Here is an 18307-nt window from a genome sequence, read left to right as displayed (position 1 = left end):
GAACTCTGGAGCTCTGTCAGAGTAACCATCGGGTTCTTGGTCAAATGGGCGTCCTAGGGAAAAACGGAGAACACCCTTATGTTTGTGAGAGTCTCAACTTTCCATAGAGGAAAGTCAGTTCGGATGCTACATGCGTTTTTGTGAGTAGACCGAATTTAGGGATATCTCATGGTCTGACAAACAACTCTAGCTCTGCCACCTTTCATAGCAGATGCGGAGGGCGATATTGGCGGATGCGGTGGATTGAGATGCAACCCATGCAAAAAAACATCTCGCTCTTAAACAGACTGATTTTGATGGGGATTTTTTTTATGTTAATTAGATTTATGTGGGGGCGCGACCATTGTAGTCCAAGGGTTCAAGCAGATTTAAGTTAAAACTGTAACTTGGCAACTCAGAAACATTCACTGTCTTCTTGGTAAGCAACTCCGGTGTATATTTGGTTGTTGTCCTGCTGAAAGGTGAATTCCTCTCCCAGTGTCTGGTGTAAAGCAGACTGAAGGTTTTTCTGTGGGATTTTGCCTGTGCTTAGCTCCGTCAGTTTCTTTTTATCCTGAAAAACTTATCAGGCGTACCCATACCATGATGCAGCCACCACCATAGTTGAAAATAAGGATGCAGTTACTCAGTGATGTGTTGTGTTGGATTTTCCACAAACATAAGGCTTTGCATTTAGGTCAAAAAGTGTATTCCTTTGCTGTGTTTTTTTGCAGTATTACTTTAGAATCAGTGATACATTTGAAGTAATATGTGATAATTTTGGTATAAAACATAAGTTAGATTATGTCATATGTGATAATGCTGCAAGTAAGAAAAAGCCCTTCACAGTTTGTTTCCCTAAAGCAAGCAATGATCATGATGATTTGGATAACCCCAGCCTATGGGAAGAATGTGGTGAAGAGTACAATGCCGATGTTGAAGCTATCCAAACCAACTGCAGGAAACAGATCTTACATTGCTTTGCCCATTCATTACAACTGGTGATTAGAGATGGACTAAAGGAAACAAAAATGATACACAGTATGATGGCTAAGGTAACTAAACTTTGCAGCTTACTACATACTACCTGTGGTCTGAAAGAAGCATTTGAAGCTGAGTTCGGAGTCAATAGTAGTGTCCCTGCTGCTGTGTCTACCAGATGGAATTCTATCCTCCGGCTTGTTAAAGTAGTCACCAATCTGAATCAACAAAGCCTCAATACTTTACTTGAGGCCTGCTTATCACCAAGGGAATGGAGTCAGCTATTGGACCCTTTTGTCCAGGCCACTGACTTTACTCAGGGGGAGAATGTGGTGACTCTCAGTGCGGCCCTTCCTTGTGTATTGTCACTCAACTATCATCTGCAGAGTATACTGAGCACAAGTCATCACCTAGTCAGTCTAGTAAAAGCATTGCAGCAGTCACTCAAACACCGATTCCAGAGGGTGTTTGTGAATGTCAGAATGGAGCACTTGGATGAACAGGCAACAAAACCTCCATTTGGTGACAATATTTACATAATGACTGCACAGCTGGACCCATCTTTCTGCCTGTTCTGGCTTGATCATGATGTCCTCATACCACATGAAGATAAAGCTGAATTGAAGGAGAGTCTGATTGGTAGGTACAATGTCACCATGTCACTTGCATTCAAATAATAATGATTTTTTTTTTCATGTATAATATATACTGTTATTTTATTGATAATATACATCATTTAATTCCTTTTTTTCTGACCTTGTTTTGGCTGAGGCACGGAAAGTCACCGTTACGGAGAGAAGTAGTGAAGAAAAAGAAGAACAACCACCTGCCAAAACCTCCAGACTGTTCTCTGGCTACCGCAACAAGATCAGCAAGAAGAAAGGAAACATACAATCATCTGTCAGAGCAGAGATTATTCGCTACGTTCAAGTATATTCTGTAGAAAATGAAGTTGATTGCTTGCATTTTTGGAGAATCCATGCAAAAGTCTTTCTAAGGCTCAAGCAGGTAGCAATGACAGCGTTGGCTGAGCCTGCCACCAGTGCCCCAGTGGAGAGAGTGTTTAGTCATGGAGGCCTCATCATGTGCCCTCATCGTGCCAGGCTCAGTGCAAGAACGCTGACAACTTGATCTTTCTGAAATGTAACCTGTCTGCAACAGAAATGTTCTCTGTCTTAGGGCACAGGATGTCATTTGCTACTTATTACAGGAAATGGTATTTCTGTTAAGTGTCCAGGTCAGTAAGTATATTTTAGGGATAAAGGTAATTATGTTTAATATATAGGACACTTTAGTAGTGTAGTTGTTGAGCAGTTGTCAGTCATTTTGGTTTACATTAATATTTGTTATTTATCTTCCCTCACCGACAGATTTTCTGTTTGTGTGACACAATGAAGTGAAATATAGACAATGTCTGCCACAAAATACCATGCACTTTAAAATGTTATGTTTGATTGTTTTCATATCCAGTACAATTACTTTTATTAATGTAAACTGTCTACATTTTAAAAGGAAATGTATTATGATTTAAATAGTGCCTGATGTGATTTCTTTTATACAAGTATGGACTAATGACCAAGGGAGACCTAACCTACAGCAGGTAGAAAGCCTGGGACTTGAGACTTGACTTATACTTGGCCCTAAAAGACTTGACTTGGACTCTACCTCAAAGACTTGTGAACATCTCTGGACCTTACATATATATAAGGAATATAAGGAAGGGGTAGTCATTATTTCACACAGTGAGTCTACAACTTATTATATGATTTGTTAAAGTCTACAACTTATTATATGATTTGTTAAGCCACGTTTTACTCCTGAACTAATTTAGGCAATAAATATATTTTAGTACATTTCTATTAATTTCTTAAAATGTGTCAAATTTTCTTTTAAATATTTTGTCTAGATCAGGATAAAAACAAAAAAAAAGGTAAATATAGTTCATTCCCACTTTGGAAAAATACTGTATATGGTCATTATGACAGCAAATGGTAAAATGTTCTGGAAGGGGTGGTTCAACTGTCGGTTTTGCAGAGGAGGGAATCAGTGAATGGTATATTCTCCGTTATATGGGTAGAAGGCTGGACTGGGTCTCGTTTCGCTAAAAGGACCAGTCATTAACTTCCTCCCCGGGGCCAATTAAGTTGTCATTACATTGTGTGGCAAAGTCACCAATAAAAAAATCAATCAGCAGCTTGAAAGAGTTCATTATCATCGCTCATATGATAATGAACTCCTCCCTCCTCTATCCAGGCGAGGCCCCAGAGTATGCCCCGGGAGAGGACGCCCTGGCGCGGATCCGCCGGCTCATCGCAGAGGGCGGCATGACGGCGGTGGTCCAGCGGGAGCAGAGCACCACCATGGCCTCCATGGGCGGCTTCGGCAACAACATTATCGTCAGCCATCGCATCCACCGCGGTTCCCAAACCCGGACCGGCGCCGCAGCCTGTCGGCCCAGCAACAGTGACCCCAACCTGCCTGTCCCCGGCCACTCTACAGCCTCCATTTCCACCTCCTCCGCCTGCCCCCTCACTATCACCCAGCCACAGCCTTCCCAGACCTTGCTTCTCAGCCTGGAGAACTTGTCCGCTCCCACAGAACCAGGCCCGGTGTGGGGGCTGCCCTTTGTCTCCCAACCACAACCCCTCAGCAATGCTTCAGGTGCGGGGGCCGGGCTCTCAGTGGCCATGGACATCGACAACGTGTTTGAAGTAGCCAGCCGAATGGACAATTCTGAGCCAGGCCCCTCTTCCTCCCTGATCTTCTCCTCTTCCTCCTCCTCTCGCAGGTCCTACCCTCCCAGCAGTGGCACAAACGGCAACGATAACAACAGCAGCAGCAGAGATAGTTACCCAGGTGACCCTTACAGCAGGTAGAGTGTGATTTGACCATTATTGCTCAGGAGTGGGAGAGAATCCCCCAGAGCAGACAGTGGGTGACTGATGCTAGTGACAATGCTTTGGGCCATGAGAAGGTGTATCAGGAACCCTAATGGAACTCAGTGTGGCCCTGTCTAACAGGTGCGCTTCTCCTCAAAGCCTTATCTCACAATAAATGGGTTCTCAGACACTGCGGGGTCTCCAGCCCCGAACAGAAGGGACATGAGCCCCCCCCACCCCCCCACCCCATCAGCTTCAGTGGCATTGTGACCCCCTCTGCATTGGTGTGCACTTACATTTGCACTTAAAATGGACCTTATCTGTATGATCATTCCATGTCAGAAAGGGCTTTTACTTGAATTGTGAGGTTTTTTTCAGTCCTTCTCTTCGCATAGGCGTGACTGATAGACAAGGTTACTCCATTCAAAGTGCCATGTAAGGGTAATTGTAAAGAACAACTAAAAAACAGAGTGTAGTGTTCTGGTGCCATGTGATTGAATTTGACATGAATTAGTGTGTTTGCTATATTTTGAATCATTTTTTTTGGGACCATATTATAGGACGTGTATTTGTAATGTGATGATAATGCATAGCAGGAAAATAATCCTATCGTTGTATGAATCATGATATGATGTGTGTGGCATGACTAAAGCCATGCCTTTCAAGAGAGAATCTGCAGCTGCCTGCTTTCATTATAGATTATGTCAGAGGGGTCCCCCCAAAAGGATCATGGTCATATTATGAGTCCCCAAGTGTACAGAGCATCTGATTTGATGGTACAAGTCTAAGCCCCTTATTGCTTCATGTTCAAACAGAATACAGTGGACAAAATGGTGGATGTGATGTTTCAATGTCTAGTCAATCATTTCTGACTGTATTGATACTGTAGTATTGTTCTACTGCATGTTTTCAATCATGCTGCATCGTTTCTGAAGAAAAAAGGGAACGCCATCGGTACAAAAGTATTGTGAAATATGGACAAATCGGCATTGAGGGAGCGAAAGAGTTTTGGGGGGAACTAACTTGCACACCTGTTTGGGGAGCGTTAGCCAGCTCTCTAGACAGGCTTGTGTCACGCTAAGAGGCAGCACCATCATTCCTCTTCTGTTGCACTACAGTGACTGGGTTTAGTGCCAAGAGGCATGCAGTGAGGCCTGGGTCAGGATTTCTTTACCATCTGGTCCCTGGTCACCCATCCCACAAACATCCACCATCCCCCCCTAAATATGTGATGTAGACCAAGACCAGAGCCTCCTTGTCTCCTGCACTCACCACTGGTGCTCCAGGGACACCGTGAGAGCTGAGAAGTTACCACTAGGATTCAGTGAAACAAACCTGACTGTTGACTTGTTACGCCCAGTGACCCTTCCCACAAAGACTGAGGAGTAGCAGGCAGGGGGCTAGCTGGATTGGCTCAGCTGTATCTGTCTGTCAACAGGGGGAGGGTCTTCACTGAGCTTCTTTTCAGTTAAATCTCCAGCACAAACACACCCAGTGCTTAGGAAGCACTGAGGTGGAGCTGTTCCGTGTGTGTGTGTGTATGCTTGTCTCTGTGTATGCGTGTGCAGTTGTAAGTGTGTGTGGGGGTGGTGTATGTTTATTGGCTCTGCAAAATGTAGGCATTCTGCAGCGGAAAAACAGGAGAGCTAGTTTGCCTTTTGCCTATAACCGTGTGTGGGTGGGCCAGAAGGCTTGTATATGTAGCATCTCTTAGTCAAAGTTACTTTGCCCTAATGGTGTGGTTTGTCACTTGGGGTACGTCGGGGTGAGAGAGCTTTTGATTATAATCTCAATCAGCCCCGTGCTGAACCAGGAAATAGATTTTTTTTTAAAACTTGAATTATCGATTACCATTTAGATCGAGTTTTGTACTGTAATGTCTTCAGGGGTGTGCCTGGCCTATTGTGACAGGCAGAGTGTCCTTAGCATATCATTTCACTAAAGCCCCCCTGACCACATCGGGTGCTTACAGACAAGAAAAATAAATGCCCTGCACAGTATAACTTTTTTTTTTAAAACCCATAATGCTTAGCTATTTACATTCGCTTTGTAGGGTTATTATATTGTTAGACCTCTGAGTAGAGAGAGAAAGAGCGAATGGAGCGAGTGCCCCGATTGGTTGTTTTTTGAGCTGTGCAGCGAGTCCTGAGTGCGACTCCAAGCAAACTGTTTACTGCATGTATGAAAACTGCTACAACTGTCTTACTGATTAGAAGAAAGTAAAATTGCCTGGCAGGTGAAAAAGAAACAAACTATCTGAATGGTCCTCCTGGCTTTACTTGATTAATGAAGATTTTAAAAAACGTTTGTCGGCTGTTCATGTGTCTGCTTTGTGTGAAAGAGCGCTGTCTCCCATATGTCCCTCACCCTGAATGATACACATACTGTAGGTCCACAACTACACTTTTAACAATGCAAATCAATGGTATACAAAGTCTCACCTTATATTACAAAACTTCTATATCAAACTATCAAGTTTGTTCACTTTTTTGGCTTTGACTTTTCTGTGATGTAATTAAAAAGAGATTTGTTGACATAAAGATGGAAAATGTAACAAGTATGTTCTGTGAAGAGATGGCAATCTTATTGGTTCTTAATGGAAAGCTACAGCTACTGTAAATTGTATACAGTTGCTATGACCTGCGGTATTGAACATCTTAAAGGCCCAAAGCAGCTGTTTTTATACTTGTTTCTGGGTAACAATTTTGTACCTTACTGTAATAGATTTCCATTAAAAAGGGCAAAAATAGCTTTATAGCAAAAAAAAGATTTCTCAAACAATAATTTTGCAAGGACTGTCTGGGAATGGTGGGAGGGGACAACTGAAAACCTGATGTTATTGGCAGAGAGGTTTGAAACTTTTTTTGTAATTGGTATATTAAAGCTGCAATATGTAACATTTTGGGCGACCCAACTAAATTCACATAGAAATGTGAGTTATAGATCTGTCTTTCTCATTTAAAGCAAGTCTACGAAGTGGTATATCTGTTCTATGTGTTCTATTTTTATGCTTCCTGGGTTTCGGTACTTTCGGTTTTGTACACCAGCTTCAAACAGATGAAAATACAATTTCTGGTTATTGAAAATATATTTTACAGTGGTTTATATGGTACAATGATTCTCTACACTATGCATTGCTTGTTTTTTCACATATGGCACACTGATATGGCAAACTATTAGAATATTTGCAACCAGAAAATGGCACAGCGATTTCTGCATCTTGCACCATTAACCAATTTACTGCATGGCGATGTCAACATTGAAAGTCGAAACTCCCGCCCATGCAAACCTGCTCATTAGATGGTCCTGTGTAGATTGTATTTTCAACCAGCAACTATCAAGAAATAACACTGATTAAAAAAATGTGTACCGTATATACTTTTCCGGTGTTAGTTTCACTGTATGATACAAAACACAGGAAAAAAAAATATTTTGACGGCACTGGGTCTTAAAGTAACCAAATGTCATCTATACGGTTATTGTATGTGTTACCAGCAGTGAACAAATCCTATTCTTAAGGTGAAATATAATTGGTTTTCTACACATATGCAAATAACAGTGGTTTGACTTCTGTGGAATGGAAGAAATTAAAGTGTATTTAACATAGTGGTAGTATAAACTAATTGGATACATGACACTGCATTTAGACACTAATGCTTTGTCAAACAAATCATACTCCAGACTCCCAATATACATAGGTGTTTTTGAATGTTTAGTATAAGTTGGGAATACTGCTGATTCATCTTAACAACTGGAGTTGTCCCTCTGTACTTACTTGTGTTTGGCATGTAATTCCTTTAATTAATATAGATCCAATAATGGATCCTTGTGGAACACCACGTTTGATCTCAAGAGGGGGGAGTTTATTCCTTTTAAAGTGACAGGTTGCGTTCTTCCTTTTCCTTTTAAGAATGCAGATAATGGTCCCCATGTACTTATTTGGTTTTATATTATGAATGTAATGTTTTACACTCCATATTCTTTGTTAAGGCACTTGTGGGGACACCTGTGGTATGCAGTATGTGTGAAACATACAGATACAAACACAGTTTTGCCCACTCATACAATATATTTAGCTTGACAGTGATCACAGCATTGTCCCAATCATGTTTAATGTCATCCTTGATTTTTATGAATTTATTTCTTTCACTACTTTGCCCCTTTAGGGCCACCACATTTCATAGTCTCTGAGCTGTTTGTGAGCCTTATTTTGTTGTGATATTTTTTAAACCATGTGAGGCAGAGTCTTTGGCAAAATGGTTTAGTTAATTTGAGGGAAAGCGGTAGAGGTTTTTGTCGGTGCCTGTATGGTTCACACTAGTTACTGCCACTACTTATTCTAAATCTACTAAAACTCTTGGCGCTAGTATGTAGCCAAACAGTCACTTGTTGATTATACTAATCAATTACAAATGATTGGTCTTGTTGCTTCCCTTGTTAGTGTACAATAGTCTCTGGTCTAGCCTCATGATATTCTTCCTATGTTTGGAAGGTTGATTTTATATAGATTTGAATGTAGTGGATTTTTGCCCAACACATTTCTGTTATAAATTACACCTGTGGTGCTTCAGTCAGCTACTTGTTCAACTGCTTTCACAGAAGACCTATGCTGCATATTATAACTAGGAACAAACTAGGGCTGTTTGAAAAAGCAGTATCACACATGACTTCAGTATGAAATTGTTGAGGGGGCTAATGTTTAGGGTGTGTTGCTGTGTCACAATACTTTAAAAACATACTTTCCTTATCCTCTTTCATGACCACTGACCAGTGAAAGGACTCAATAGGTTTTCACTATACTGCTGTGCTCTCATCTATCGAGTCCTCAGGTCAGTAGTGGTGAAGAAAAGGATACCAGGTAAGGTATTTACAGTATGCGTATGACTTGGGATATAGTCTTGACTGCTATGTCTCTTCCCCCTAAACTGTTATCAACGGTCTCACATGTTTTAGAGTGCTGATGTGATGAAGATTTTCTGTTCTTTTAAGCTAAATTAAGATTATAGTAAAAATTCAACAAGTTCTATATCATAAATAGGAACACCAAAGATCCTATGTAATGTTGACGATGAAAAAAGGCAAATAAACAATAAGAAACTTCACAAAGGTGTTGTTATTAAGGGGTTGTGATACTTGGTTTGTACCATTTGACTGATCCATAGATTGAGTTTATTAGTAATTATACAATGGGTGGGGCTAATCCTGAATGCTGATTGGTTAAAACCGTATTTCAGCCTGTGTCTATTCCACAAGTTGCCACCGGCTAAATCTAACTGACTGTGCTATCCACTGTCTCATCAGCCCAGCCAACTTATAAACTTGATCTCCACTATAAAAAGCATCTAATTATCTAATTTATTTTAGACTAACGTTTAGTTTTCAACAGCGGAGATTTGTATAAACCTTGCTGTCTGTGTCTCCGACATTTGCAACATTGTTTCAATATTCTAATTCGATCTCCTGCTGTCCCATAGTAATGAACATGTCGGGACGAGACACAGGCAGGCAGCGTTTCTCAACCTGTCGAAATCATGAATCACCTGGCATCATTTTTATGGATATATACAAAAATATATAAAATAATGAAATATTCTGCAAAGTGTTATAATGGCGGCAGTAGGTAACCTAGTGGTTAGAATACTTATTTTCCACCATAATTTGCAAATAAATTAATTAAAAATCCTACAATGTGATTTTCTGGATTTTCTTCTCATTTTGTCTGTCATAGTTGAAGTGTACCTATGATGAAAATTACAGGCCTCTCTCATCTTTTATGTGGGAGAACTTGCACAATTGGTGGCTGACTAAATGACTTTTTTGCCCCACTGTATGTACATATAGGTAGGGGTAAAGTGACTAGGCAACAGGATAGATAATACACAGTAGCAGCAGTGTATGTACAGTTGAAGTCGGAATTTTACATACACTTAGGTTGTAGTCATTAAAACTTGTTTTTCAACCACTCCACATAATTCTTGTTAACAAACTATAGTTTTGGTAAGTCGGTTAGGACATCTACTTTGTGCATGACATAAGTCATTTTTCCAACAATTGTTTACAGACAAATTACTTCACTTATAATTCACTGTATCACAATTCCAGTGGGTCAGAAGTGTACACACACAGTTGACTGTGCCTTTAAACAACTTGGAAAATTCCAGAAAATGTCATGGCTTTAGAAGCTTCTGATAGGCTAATTGACATCATGTGAGTCAATTGGAGGTGTACCTGTGGATGTATTTCAAGGCCTACCTTCAAAATCAAAAGAAATCAGCCAAGACCTCAGAATGTTTTTTGTAGACCTCCACAAGTCAGGTTCATCCTTGGGAGCAACTTCTAAATGCCTGAAGGTACCACGTTCATCTGTTCAAACAATAGTACGCAAGTATTAACACCATGGGACCACACAGCCGTCATACTGCTCAGGAAGGAGACGCATTCTGTCTCCTAGAGATTAACGTATTTTGGTGCGGAAGTGCAAATCAATCCCAGAACAACAGCAAAGGACCTTGTGAAGATGCTGGAGGCAACAGGTACAAAAGTATCTATATCCACAGTAATAACAGTCCTCTGTTCTGATGAAACAAAAATAGAACTGTTTGGCCTTTATGACCATCTTTATGTTTGGAGGAAAAAGGTGGAGGCTTGCAAGCCGAAGAACACCATCCCAACCATGAAGCAAGGGGGTGGCAGCATCATGTTGTGGGGTTGCTTTGCTGCAGGAGGGACTGGTGCACTTCACAAAATAGATGGCATCATGAGGCAGGAAAATTATGTGGATATATTGAAGCAACATCTCAAGACATCAGTCAGGAAGTGAAAGAGCTTGGTCGCAAATGGGTCTTCCAAATGGACAATGACCCCAAGCATACTTCCAAAGTTGTGGCAAAATGGCTTAAGGACAACAAAGTCAAGGTATTGGAGTGGCCATCACAAAGCCCTGACCTCAATCCCATAGAAAATGTATGGGCAGAACTGAAAAAGTGTGTGCGAGCAAGGAGGCATACAAACCTGACTCAGTTACACCAGCTCTGTCAAGAGGAATTGGCCAAAATTCACCCAACTTATTGTGGGAAGCTTGTGGAAGGCTACCTGAAACGTTTGACCCAAGTTAAACAATTTAAAGGCAATGCTACCAAATACTAATTGAGTGTATGTAAACTGCAGACCAACTGGGAATGTGATGAAAGAAATACAAGCTGAAATAATTCCTTCTCTTTACTATTATTCTGACATTTCCCATTCTTAAAATAAAGTGGTGATCCTAACTGACCTAAGACAGTGAATTTTTACTAGGATTAAATGTCAGGAATTGTGAAAAACTGAGTTTAAATGTATTTGGCTAAGATGTATGTAAACTTCCGACTTCAACTGTAAGTGTGGAAGTGTGTGTGCCTGTGGGTATGTGTTACGTGTGAGTGTATGTGTTGCAGTGTCAGTGTAAGTAATAAGTAAGTGTGTGGGTGCATAGAGTCAAATAGAGTTAGTGCTGAAAAGGGTCAATGTAAGAAGAATTATAGTAGAAGGCTTGTGTCCAAAAGTGATTGATGACCTATTTTATGTGTCACGTGGTTATGCCCATTTATGTACATCCTGTCTGGATGTTGTCACGCTATGGATGTTGTCACGCTATCGAGTGAGGGGTTATGTAACCTGATAGTGCAGCTGTTTTGGGTTAAGCATGTGTTTGCAATAAAGCTGTCCTGGTGATTGGTGTGTAGGGACCTTGTTGAACTGTGGAATGTGTTTGATCATTTGAAAGAGTTGTGAAATTTTCGTAGTGAACTTATGGATCTGCTGTTTGGGAGTCGTGTATATGAAACAGTAATTTCCGGGGTAGGTATACCTCAGTATAAATAAAAGCTGTGAACACTATGAGCGACAAGAAACCTCAAGAGAGATAAACCACAGAAGACTCTAAAGAAGTAAAACATGGATTTGTTAAGTACTGACACGCCCGTGACGACCTTAACATCGGAAGTAGGACCACGGTTAAAACATAGAGAAAGGGATGAGCATAAAGCCGTAATATACGATGCGCCAAAAAAATCGTTTTATAAATTTGTATAGAACCCAAATACCTCCTGTAACTGTGCTAAAGGACCAAGTGTTGATGTCCAATGGACAACTATGGGGGTATATTTTTGATTACTCTGATTGTAGAGGGAAACTCTCTACCGTAGCCGAAGGAGAAGAATATACAGACCAGACCTTAGGAGTGGACTACAGGCTTGAAGACAGGCATGTGTTTCGCAAGGTGGTGTGTCCTTAACTGAGAGTTATCTCAAAGGGGTATAGCTTGTTCACGGGCAATGAGACCCGTTGGGAAGGTGCCCCTGACTCCTCAGGAAGAATATTTCATAGGGTGAAAATACAAAGAAAGAATGGACTTCCATGTGGGTGCGTGGAGTTCTATATCAGCAACGAGAAAATCTGCAATGGTAACATCCGTGATGGTGGGCTGGCTGGGGATTTTAGGTTTTGTATGCTTATTCCTTTTAAAAATGTTGGCATACAATGGAATTGAAAATGTTTGAGTTAGTGGATGCTCTCTTTGTACAGAGCCAACGCCGGCAGAATATTGTTAAAATAAGGAAGTGCATTATGCATATGAATCCTAAGGATGTTGATTCAAAGGAACCCCCAGAAGGGTCATCCCCTGAAAAAAACATATATGTGGATGTTACGTTAACCACGCCCCGATCCCCAAGGAATGGTTCAACAATAAAAGGGGTGACCATAACTCTTATGGTTCTTCATTTCAGCATATACCATGGATATTCACATATCAGGACTCCGATACGTCATGGGGACCAGAGTCCCTAAGGCCTCACAGCCCTCCTTTCTACTCCCCCCAGGCATGCCCCCCAACACCCCCTATATGTACACAGCCTGAGGATGTGTTTGATGGGGTGGTCAGTACTATTTCTGTGGACACCATCAAGGCCTCTGTAGCCTCATTTTTAGATGTGGTGATTGGAGAGTATATAAGAGAGAAATGCCCCGGTTGTGAGATCAGTCACTCCAGCCAACAACATCCGTGTTTATATGACCCGCCCCGGTACTACTTCTTCAACCACTTTGAGGAGCTGGTGAAAAGACTGTGGTCCTGACGCTTTATACCATCAATGGTCAGAACCCTGGAGTCTATGGGTCTTGTGCCATCTATTCCCAGGTTTTATGGTGTAACAGAGGCTTTCCTACATGAACTGAAGGAGGCAATCTTCATCCATCCACTCAAAGAAATCAGGCAAGCATTGGTGGACGACAACAAATACCAGGAAGCTTTGGTGGCTGATGTGGTGACTTTCTGGCTCAATAAACCCCAAGAAAACAAGTAACATTATTTAATGTTTTAAGTTAGATATAAAGCAATGGGTAACTATCTGCATACTATGTTAGAGAGAATAAATTTTAAAAAATATTTTGAGAAAAAAGTACAACTCTTATTCAACAAATTATTGAAAATAAAGTGGACAACGCTATCGCTCTACACATGCAACAATACAGGGGTTAATGCAGTGTGTGTTAAAAATGGAACAAATCATGAGTCATGTAAGACATACGGGGAAGACTCTATACTGGTCACAACAGGTATCCCGTCTTGTGGATGATTCTGGAGAACTAGAAACATCCTTGTTTAAGATTTTAGTTCATTTGTTTTAACCATCATTTAATTGTAACATGTATCATATTTTTTGTTTATATACTTATATAATGGATGTATGTGTTTTAAAAATTCAGAGATATAAGCCTGTAAATGTAAACCAAGTATACCATGTATTGCATGCATGGGTCAGTGCTTCTACACCTGCATTGCTTGCTGTTTGGGGTTTTAGGCTCGGTTTCTGTACAGCACTTTGAGATATCAGCTGATGTACGAAGGGCTATATGAATAAATTTGATTTGATTTGATAAAACGGGTACTAATATCTTGCTACGTATCCTGAATTGTCTGGATACTGTGGCGTACAGCAGGTCAGTCACCAGGGGGAGACTCGTCGAGGCCTGGTGACAGACGGAGTATACATCACGAGGCGATGGCTCCATCTGCTGGACGTGCCAGGTCTCGACGGGATCTCTGGCCAGGGTTAATTGGGGCTGATTGGGAGTTGGTGAGTAATCATGGGCTGATTGTTGGGGACGGTATCAGAGGTAACAGGAGGGAGTTCAGTTTTGATCCCCACAGGATACAGCGAGACCCGGAGCCCAGAAGACGGTATACCGGAGAGGGTCTCTTGGGGGAGACCTATTCTTTTCTTTTGGACTATTATTTGAATAAACACCTTTGAAACTGAGCTAATCCAACTCTGTCTGATCCAACCCCCTGGTCTGCCACAATACGTAATACTTAAAAAGGTATGCAAAATGAAAATGAAATGTTCTCGTTATTTGAAATGGGCTCATTAATGTTACTGTACAGCAGAGAGGCAAGAAGGATGGCTCAGCAGATGATGAAAAACATTTATTATACCCCCTCTAACCCAGGGTCTTTTGGGGTGAAGGAGAGGTTCCAGAGAGCTATAGCTGAAGAAACAGGTAGCAGGTTAGGCGATTCTCAAGTGAATGATTGGATAGCAGAGCAGGATGCTTACACTCTGCATAACCCTGTGCGAAAGCAATTTCCTCAAATTTTTTTCTACTTGTTTCAGGCGGATCTATGTGACATGCAGGCCCTTGTAGATAAAAAATGATGGAAATCGATACATGCTAACAGTTATAGACATTTTCTCTAAAATAGCATTTGTAAGGGTCTTAAAAAATAAGAGTGGGGCAGAGGTGACCCGGGCCTTTGACTCTATCTTGGAGGAAGGAGGAGCACACAAGAAAGTGCAGACTGACGGCGCTAAATAATTTTTTTGTAATACTTTTCAGAAACTCATGAAGAAGCACAATATCATACATTTTGCTACAGTTTCGGATTTGAAAGCTTCAGTGGTTGAACGCTTTAACAGAACTTTGAAGAAAGGATGTGGAAATACTTTACAGCACACAACACCCATAGATATGTGGATATAGTTCAAGATTTGGTAAAGGGTTATAACTACAGCTACCATAAGTGTATAGTATGTATGAAACCCTCCAAGGTCTCTTCTGAAAACTCTTCAAGTCTAAAAATATGTATGGTTTCCCCCTTCGGCGTAAGAAAAAAATAGATTTCAAATTCATAGTGGGTGACTTGGTAGGTATATCCAAGTTGAGGGGTGTTTTCGACAACAAATATGAGCAAGGTTACAGCGATGAGCTGTTCACACTTACCTTGTATACCCCCTGTCTACAAGTTAAAAGATTATGATGGGGAGCTTATAGAGGGTTCCTTTTATGAGAAGGAACTCCAGAAGGTACAGTTGGGTAAAGACAAAGTCTTTCACGTGGAGGAGATTCTGGATCAAAAGAGAGAACAGGGTAAAAAATGGCTGTTGGTCCATTGGAAAAACTGTCCACAAAAGTTTAACAGTTGGATATTAAAGGAAGAGTTGGTGAAGGCAGTGGGGGTTAACTTAAACCCTCAGGCATGATAAAAACACCTCCATTCGAGTGTACACGGGAGTGCATCATGGAGCACAGAGGATTTTACCTGACTCTCCCCAGTAAATGCGTCTGCCGTTATATATAGGAATAACAAAAGTTTGAATTATACAACCAATTTTCCAAAGCCAATAGAGTTATCAGAGGACTGGGAAGTTGAGATTTGTCTACCTCCTTTATCATCTTCTAATGTCACAGCTAGCCAATGTTCACCAGACATTGTCATCTATACTATTCTACGGTATCTAAGTCCGTTGCGCTCTGACATCGCTTGTCCATGTGTATATAGTCTTAATTGGGTATATGTGGGGTAGGATGGGTATTGACAATAAACATGGCCGGTCGATCCTTCCATTTCTCAATAGGTAGTTCATCACAAACCCATACTCCACAAAATAAAAAATAACTAACAAATTACCCCACATATACCCAATTAAGACTATATACACATGGACGAGCGATGTCAGAGCGCAACGGACTAAGATACCGTAGAATAGTATAGAATACAGAATATACATATGAGATGAGTAATGTAAGATATGCACATTATTAAAGTGACTAGTGTTCCATTCCTTAAAGTGTCCAGTGATTTCTAGTCTATGCCTATAGGCAGCAGCCTCTAATGTGCTAGTGATGGCTGTTTAACAGTCTGATGGCCTTGAGATAGAAGCTGTTTTTCAGTCTCTCGGCCCCAGCTTTGATGCACCTATACTGACCTCACCTTCTGGATGATAGCGGGGTGAACAGGCAGTGGCTCGGGTGGTTGATGTCCTTGATGATCTTTTTGTTCTTCCTGTGACATTGGGTGCTGTAGGTGTCCTGGAGGGCGGGTAGTTTGCCCCCGGTAATGCGTTGGGCAGACCGCACCACCCTCTGGAGAGTCTTGCGGTTGCGGGTGGTGCAGTTGCCGTGTGATACAGCCTGACAGGATGCTTTCAATTGTGCATCTGTAAAAGTTTGTGAGGGTTTTAGATGACAAGACACATTTCTTTAGCCTCCTGAGGTTGAAGAGGCTCTGTTGTGCCTTCTTCACCACACTGTTTGTGTGGGTGGTCCATTTCAGTTTGTCAGTGATGTGTACGCTAAGGAACTTTCCACCTTCTCCACTATGGTCCCGTCGATATAGGTGGGTGCACCCTCTGCTGTTTCCTGAAGTCCACGATCATCTTCTTTGTATTGTTGACGTTGAATGAGAGGTTGTTTTCCAGGCACCACACTCGCACAGCCCTCACTTCCTCCCTGTAGGCTGTCTCATCATCGTTGGTAATCAAGCCTACTACTGTTGTGTTGTTTGCAAACTTGATGATTGAGTTGGAGGCGTGCTTGGCCATGCAGTCATGGGTGAACAGGGAGTACAGGTGGTTTCCCAAGAGGTGGTGAGTGTTTCTGAATGGTCCAGTCTCAGCCTTAAATGAGCTTGAAAACCAGAGAAGGTTTGAATGTTGCTGTCCAATGATTCCCAACACAACCTTTTCAAAGCAATTCCACATGGCAAAAATACTAAAACCGTGAGAGTAGACATGCCTAGAACCATCATCAACCACTTGTAAATGGATAAGTCTATTACTGTGATAGAGTGATGGGGAGATACCAAGGAATGATTCTGCTGTTCAGGGCCTCCTGTGTCTCTTTGTTCAGAACTGCAAAAATGTATAGCCTGAGAACCCCACAATTGAGTCATCTGAAAATGAGCCACCTGCAGCAAATGGACAGAAGAGAAAATATGGGTAAATCAGAGGAGGAGGGGTCAGCACCAGGTCCAGGGAAGAAAGGGAACAGCAACAAGGGTAATCCTCCTCTTCTATTTCAGCATGCCTCAAACTCCCTTGATTATGCACATCGCACATCTGAAAAGCTGTGGTCAACATGGCAATAAAGCAAGGGAAGGTAGTCAAAATAGGACGAGACAAGTTTCATTAAGGTTTCTGGAGGGAGCAGGCAAGGTGATCAATGTATGCTCCAAGTACTACGGCAGTATTTCTCTCAGCTCAACTCAAAATAACCAGGGTTCTTACAATTCAGGATACTCCATTGGAAACTGTGAAGCGGTCCATAATATACACTGCTCAAAAAAATAAAGGGAACACTAAAATAACACATCCTAGATCTGAATGAATGAAATCTTATTAAATACTTTTTTCTTTACATAGTTGAATGTGCTGACAACAAAATCACACAAAAATGATCAATGGAAATCAAATTTATCAACCCATGGAGGTCTGGATTTGGAGTCACACTCAAAATTAAAGTGGAAAACCACACTACAGGCCATTCCAACTTTGATATAATGTCCTTAAAACAAGTCAAAATGAGGCTCAGTAGTGTGTGTGGCCTCCACGTGCCTATATGACCTCCCTACAAAGCCTAGGCATGCTCCTGATGAAGTGGCGGATGGTCTCCTGCAAACACAGCAAACCTTCTGGATTTGTACCTTGTCAGCTCAGGGATTTGAACTTGCAACCTTTCGGTTACAAGTCCACCACTCTAACCACTAGGCTACCTGCCACCCCATATTAATCCAATAGTACAGAGCCAGAGGTGGATGGAAGTATGAAATCCTTGGACAGACCAATGATATCGAACCTGACTGCGACTTTAAGACGTGTGTCCATGCAATGTTACCTCTCGTCGCAGAGGGAATATAATAAAAACCCTCAACATGTTGTAAGTTGAATCTGAATGATGTGGTTTTGTGGCTATTCAATCAATGGCTTGAAAAGTCTCACAAATAGAATCCTATAATGTACTCCTTATTAGCCTGAACTTCTCCAAAATGTAATAATGATGTATAAAATGTGTAACAGATACCTCTTTAGGAATGTGGGAAAGGGCCATTAAATATCCCCAATGTGATATAATGTCAGAATTGTCAAAGACCCCAGCGCACCGCTGAAGTGGTACACTACATAACAAGATGGCATGAAACCTTCATTTGCTCA

General features: G+C 41.3%; 1 protein-coding gene across 2 annotated transcripts in view; it reads left to right on the top strand.

Moving 5' to 3' along the window:
- The window catches only part of LOC139408830 (activating molecule in BECN1-regulated autophagy protein 1B-like), a 39043-nt gene extending 32897 nt beyond the window's left edge, over positions 1-6146 (top strand). For both annotated transcript variants that reach the window (XM_071153206.1, XM_071153200.1), the window contains exon 18: positions 3214-6146. In XM_071153206.1, the coding sequence (XP_071009307.1) occupies positions 3214-3836 (623 nt within the window). In that variant the 3' untranslated portion in view covers positions 3837-6146. The remainder of the gene's footprint in view (positions 1-3213) is intronic.
- The last annotated feature ends 12161 nt before the right edge of the window (positions 6147-18307 follow it).

The sequence above is a fragment of the Oncorhynchus clarkii genome, chromosome 1 (genome assembly GCF_045791955.1).
Source record: "Oncorhynchus clarkii lewisi isolate Uvic-CL-2024 chromosome 1, UVic_Ocla_1.0, whole genome shotgun sequence".
Lineage (NCBI taxonomy): Eukaryota > Metazoa > Chordata > Actinopteri > Salmoniformes > Salmonidae > Oncorhynchus > Oncorhynchus clarkii.
This window is presented reverse-complemented; position numbering and strand designations above follow the sequence as displayed.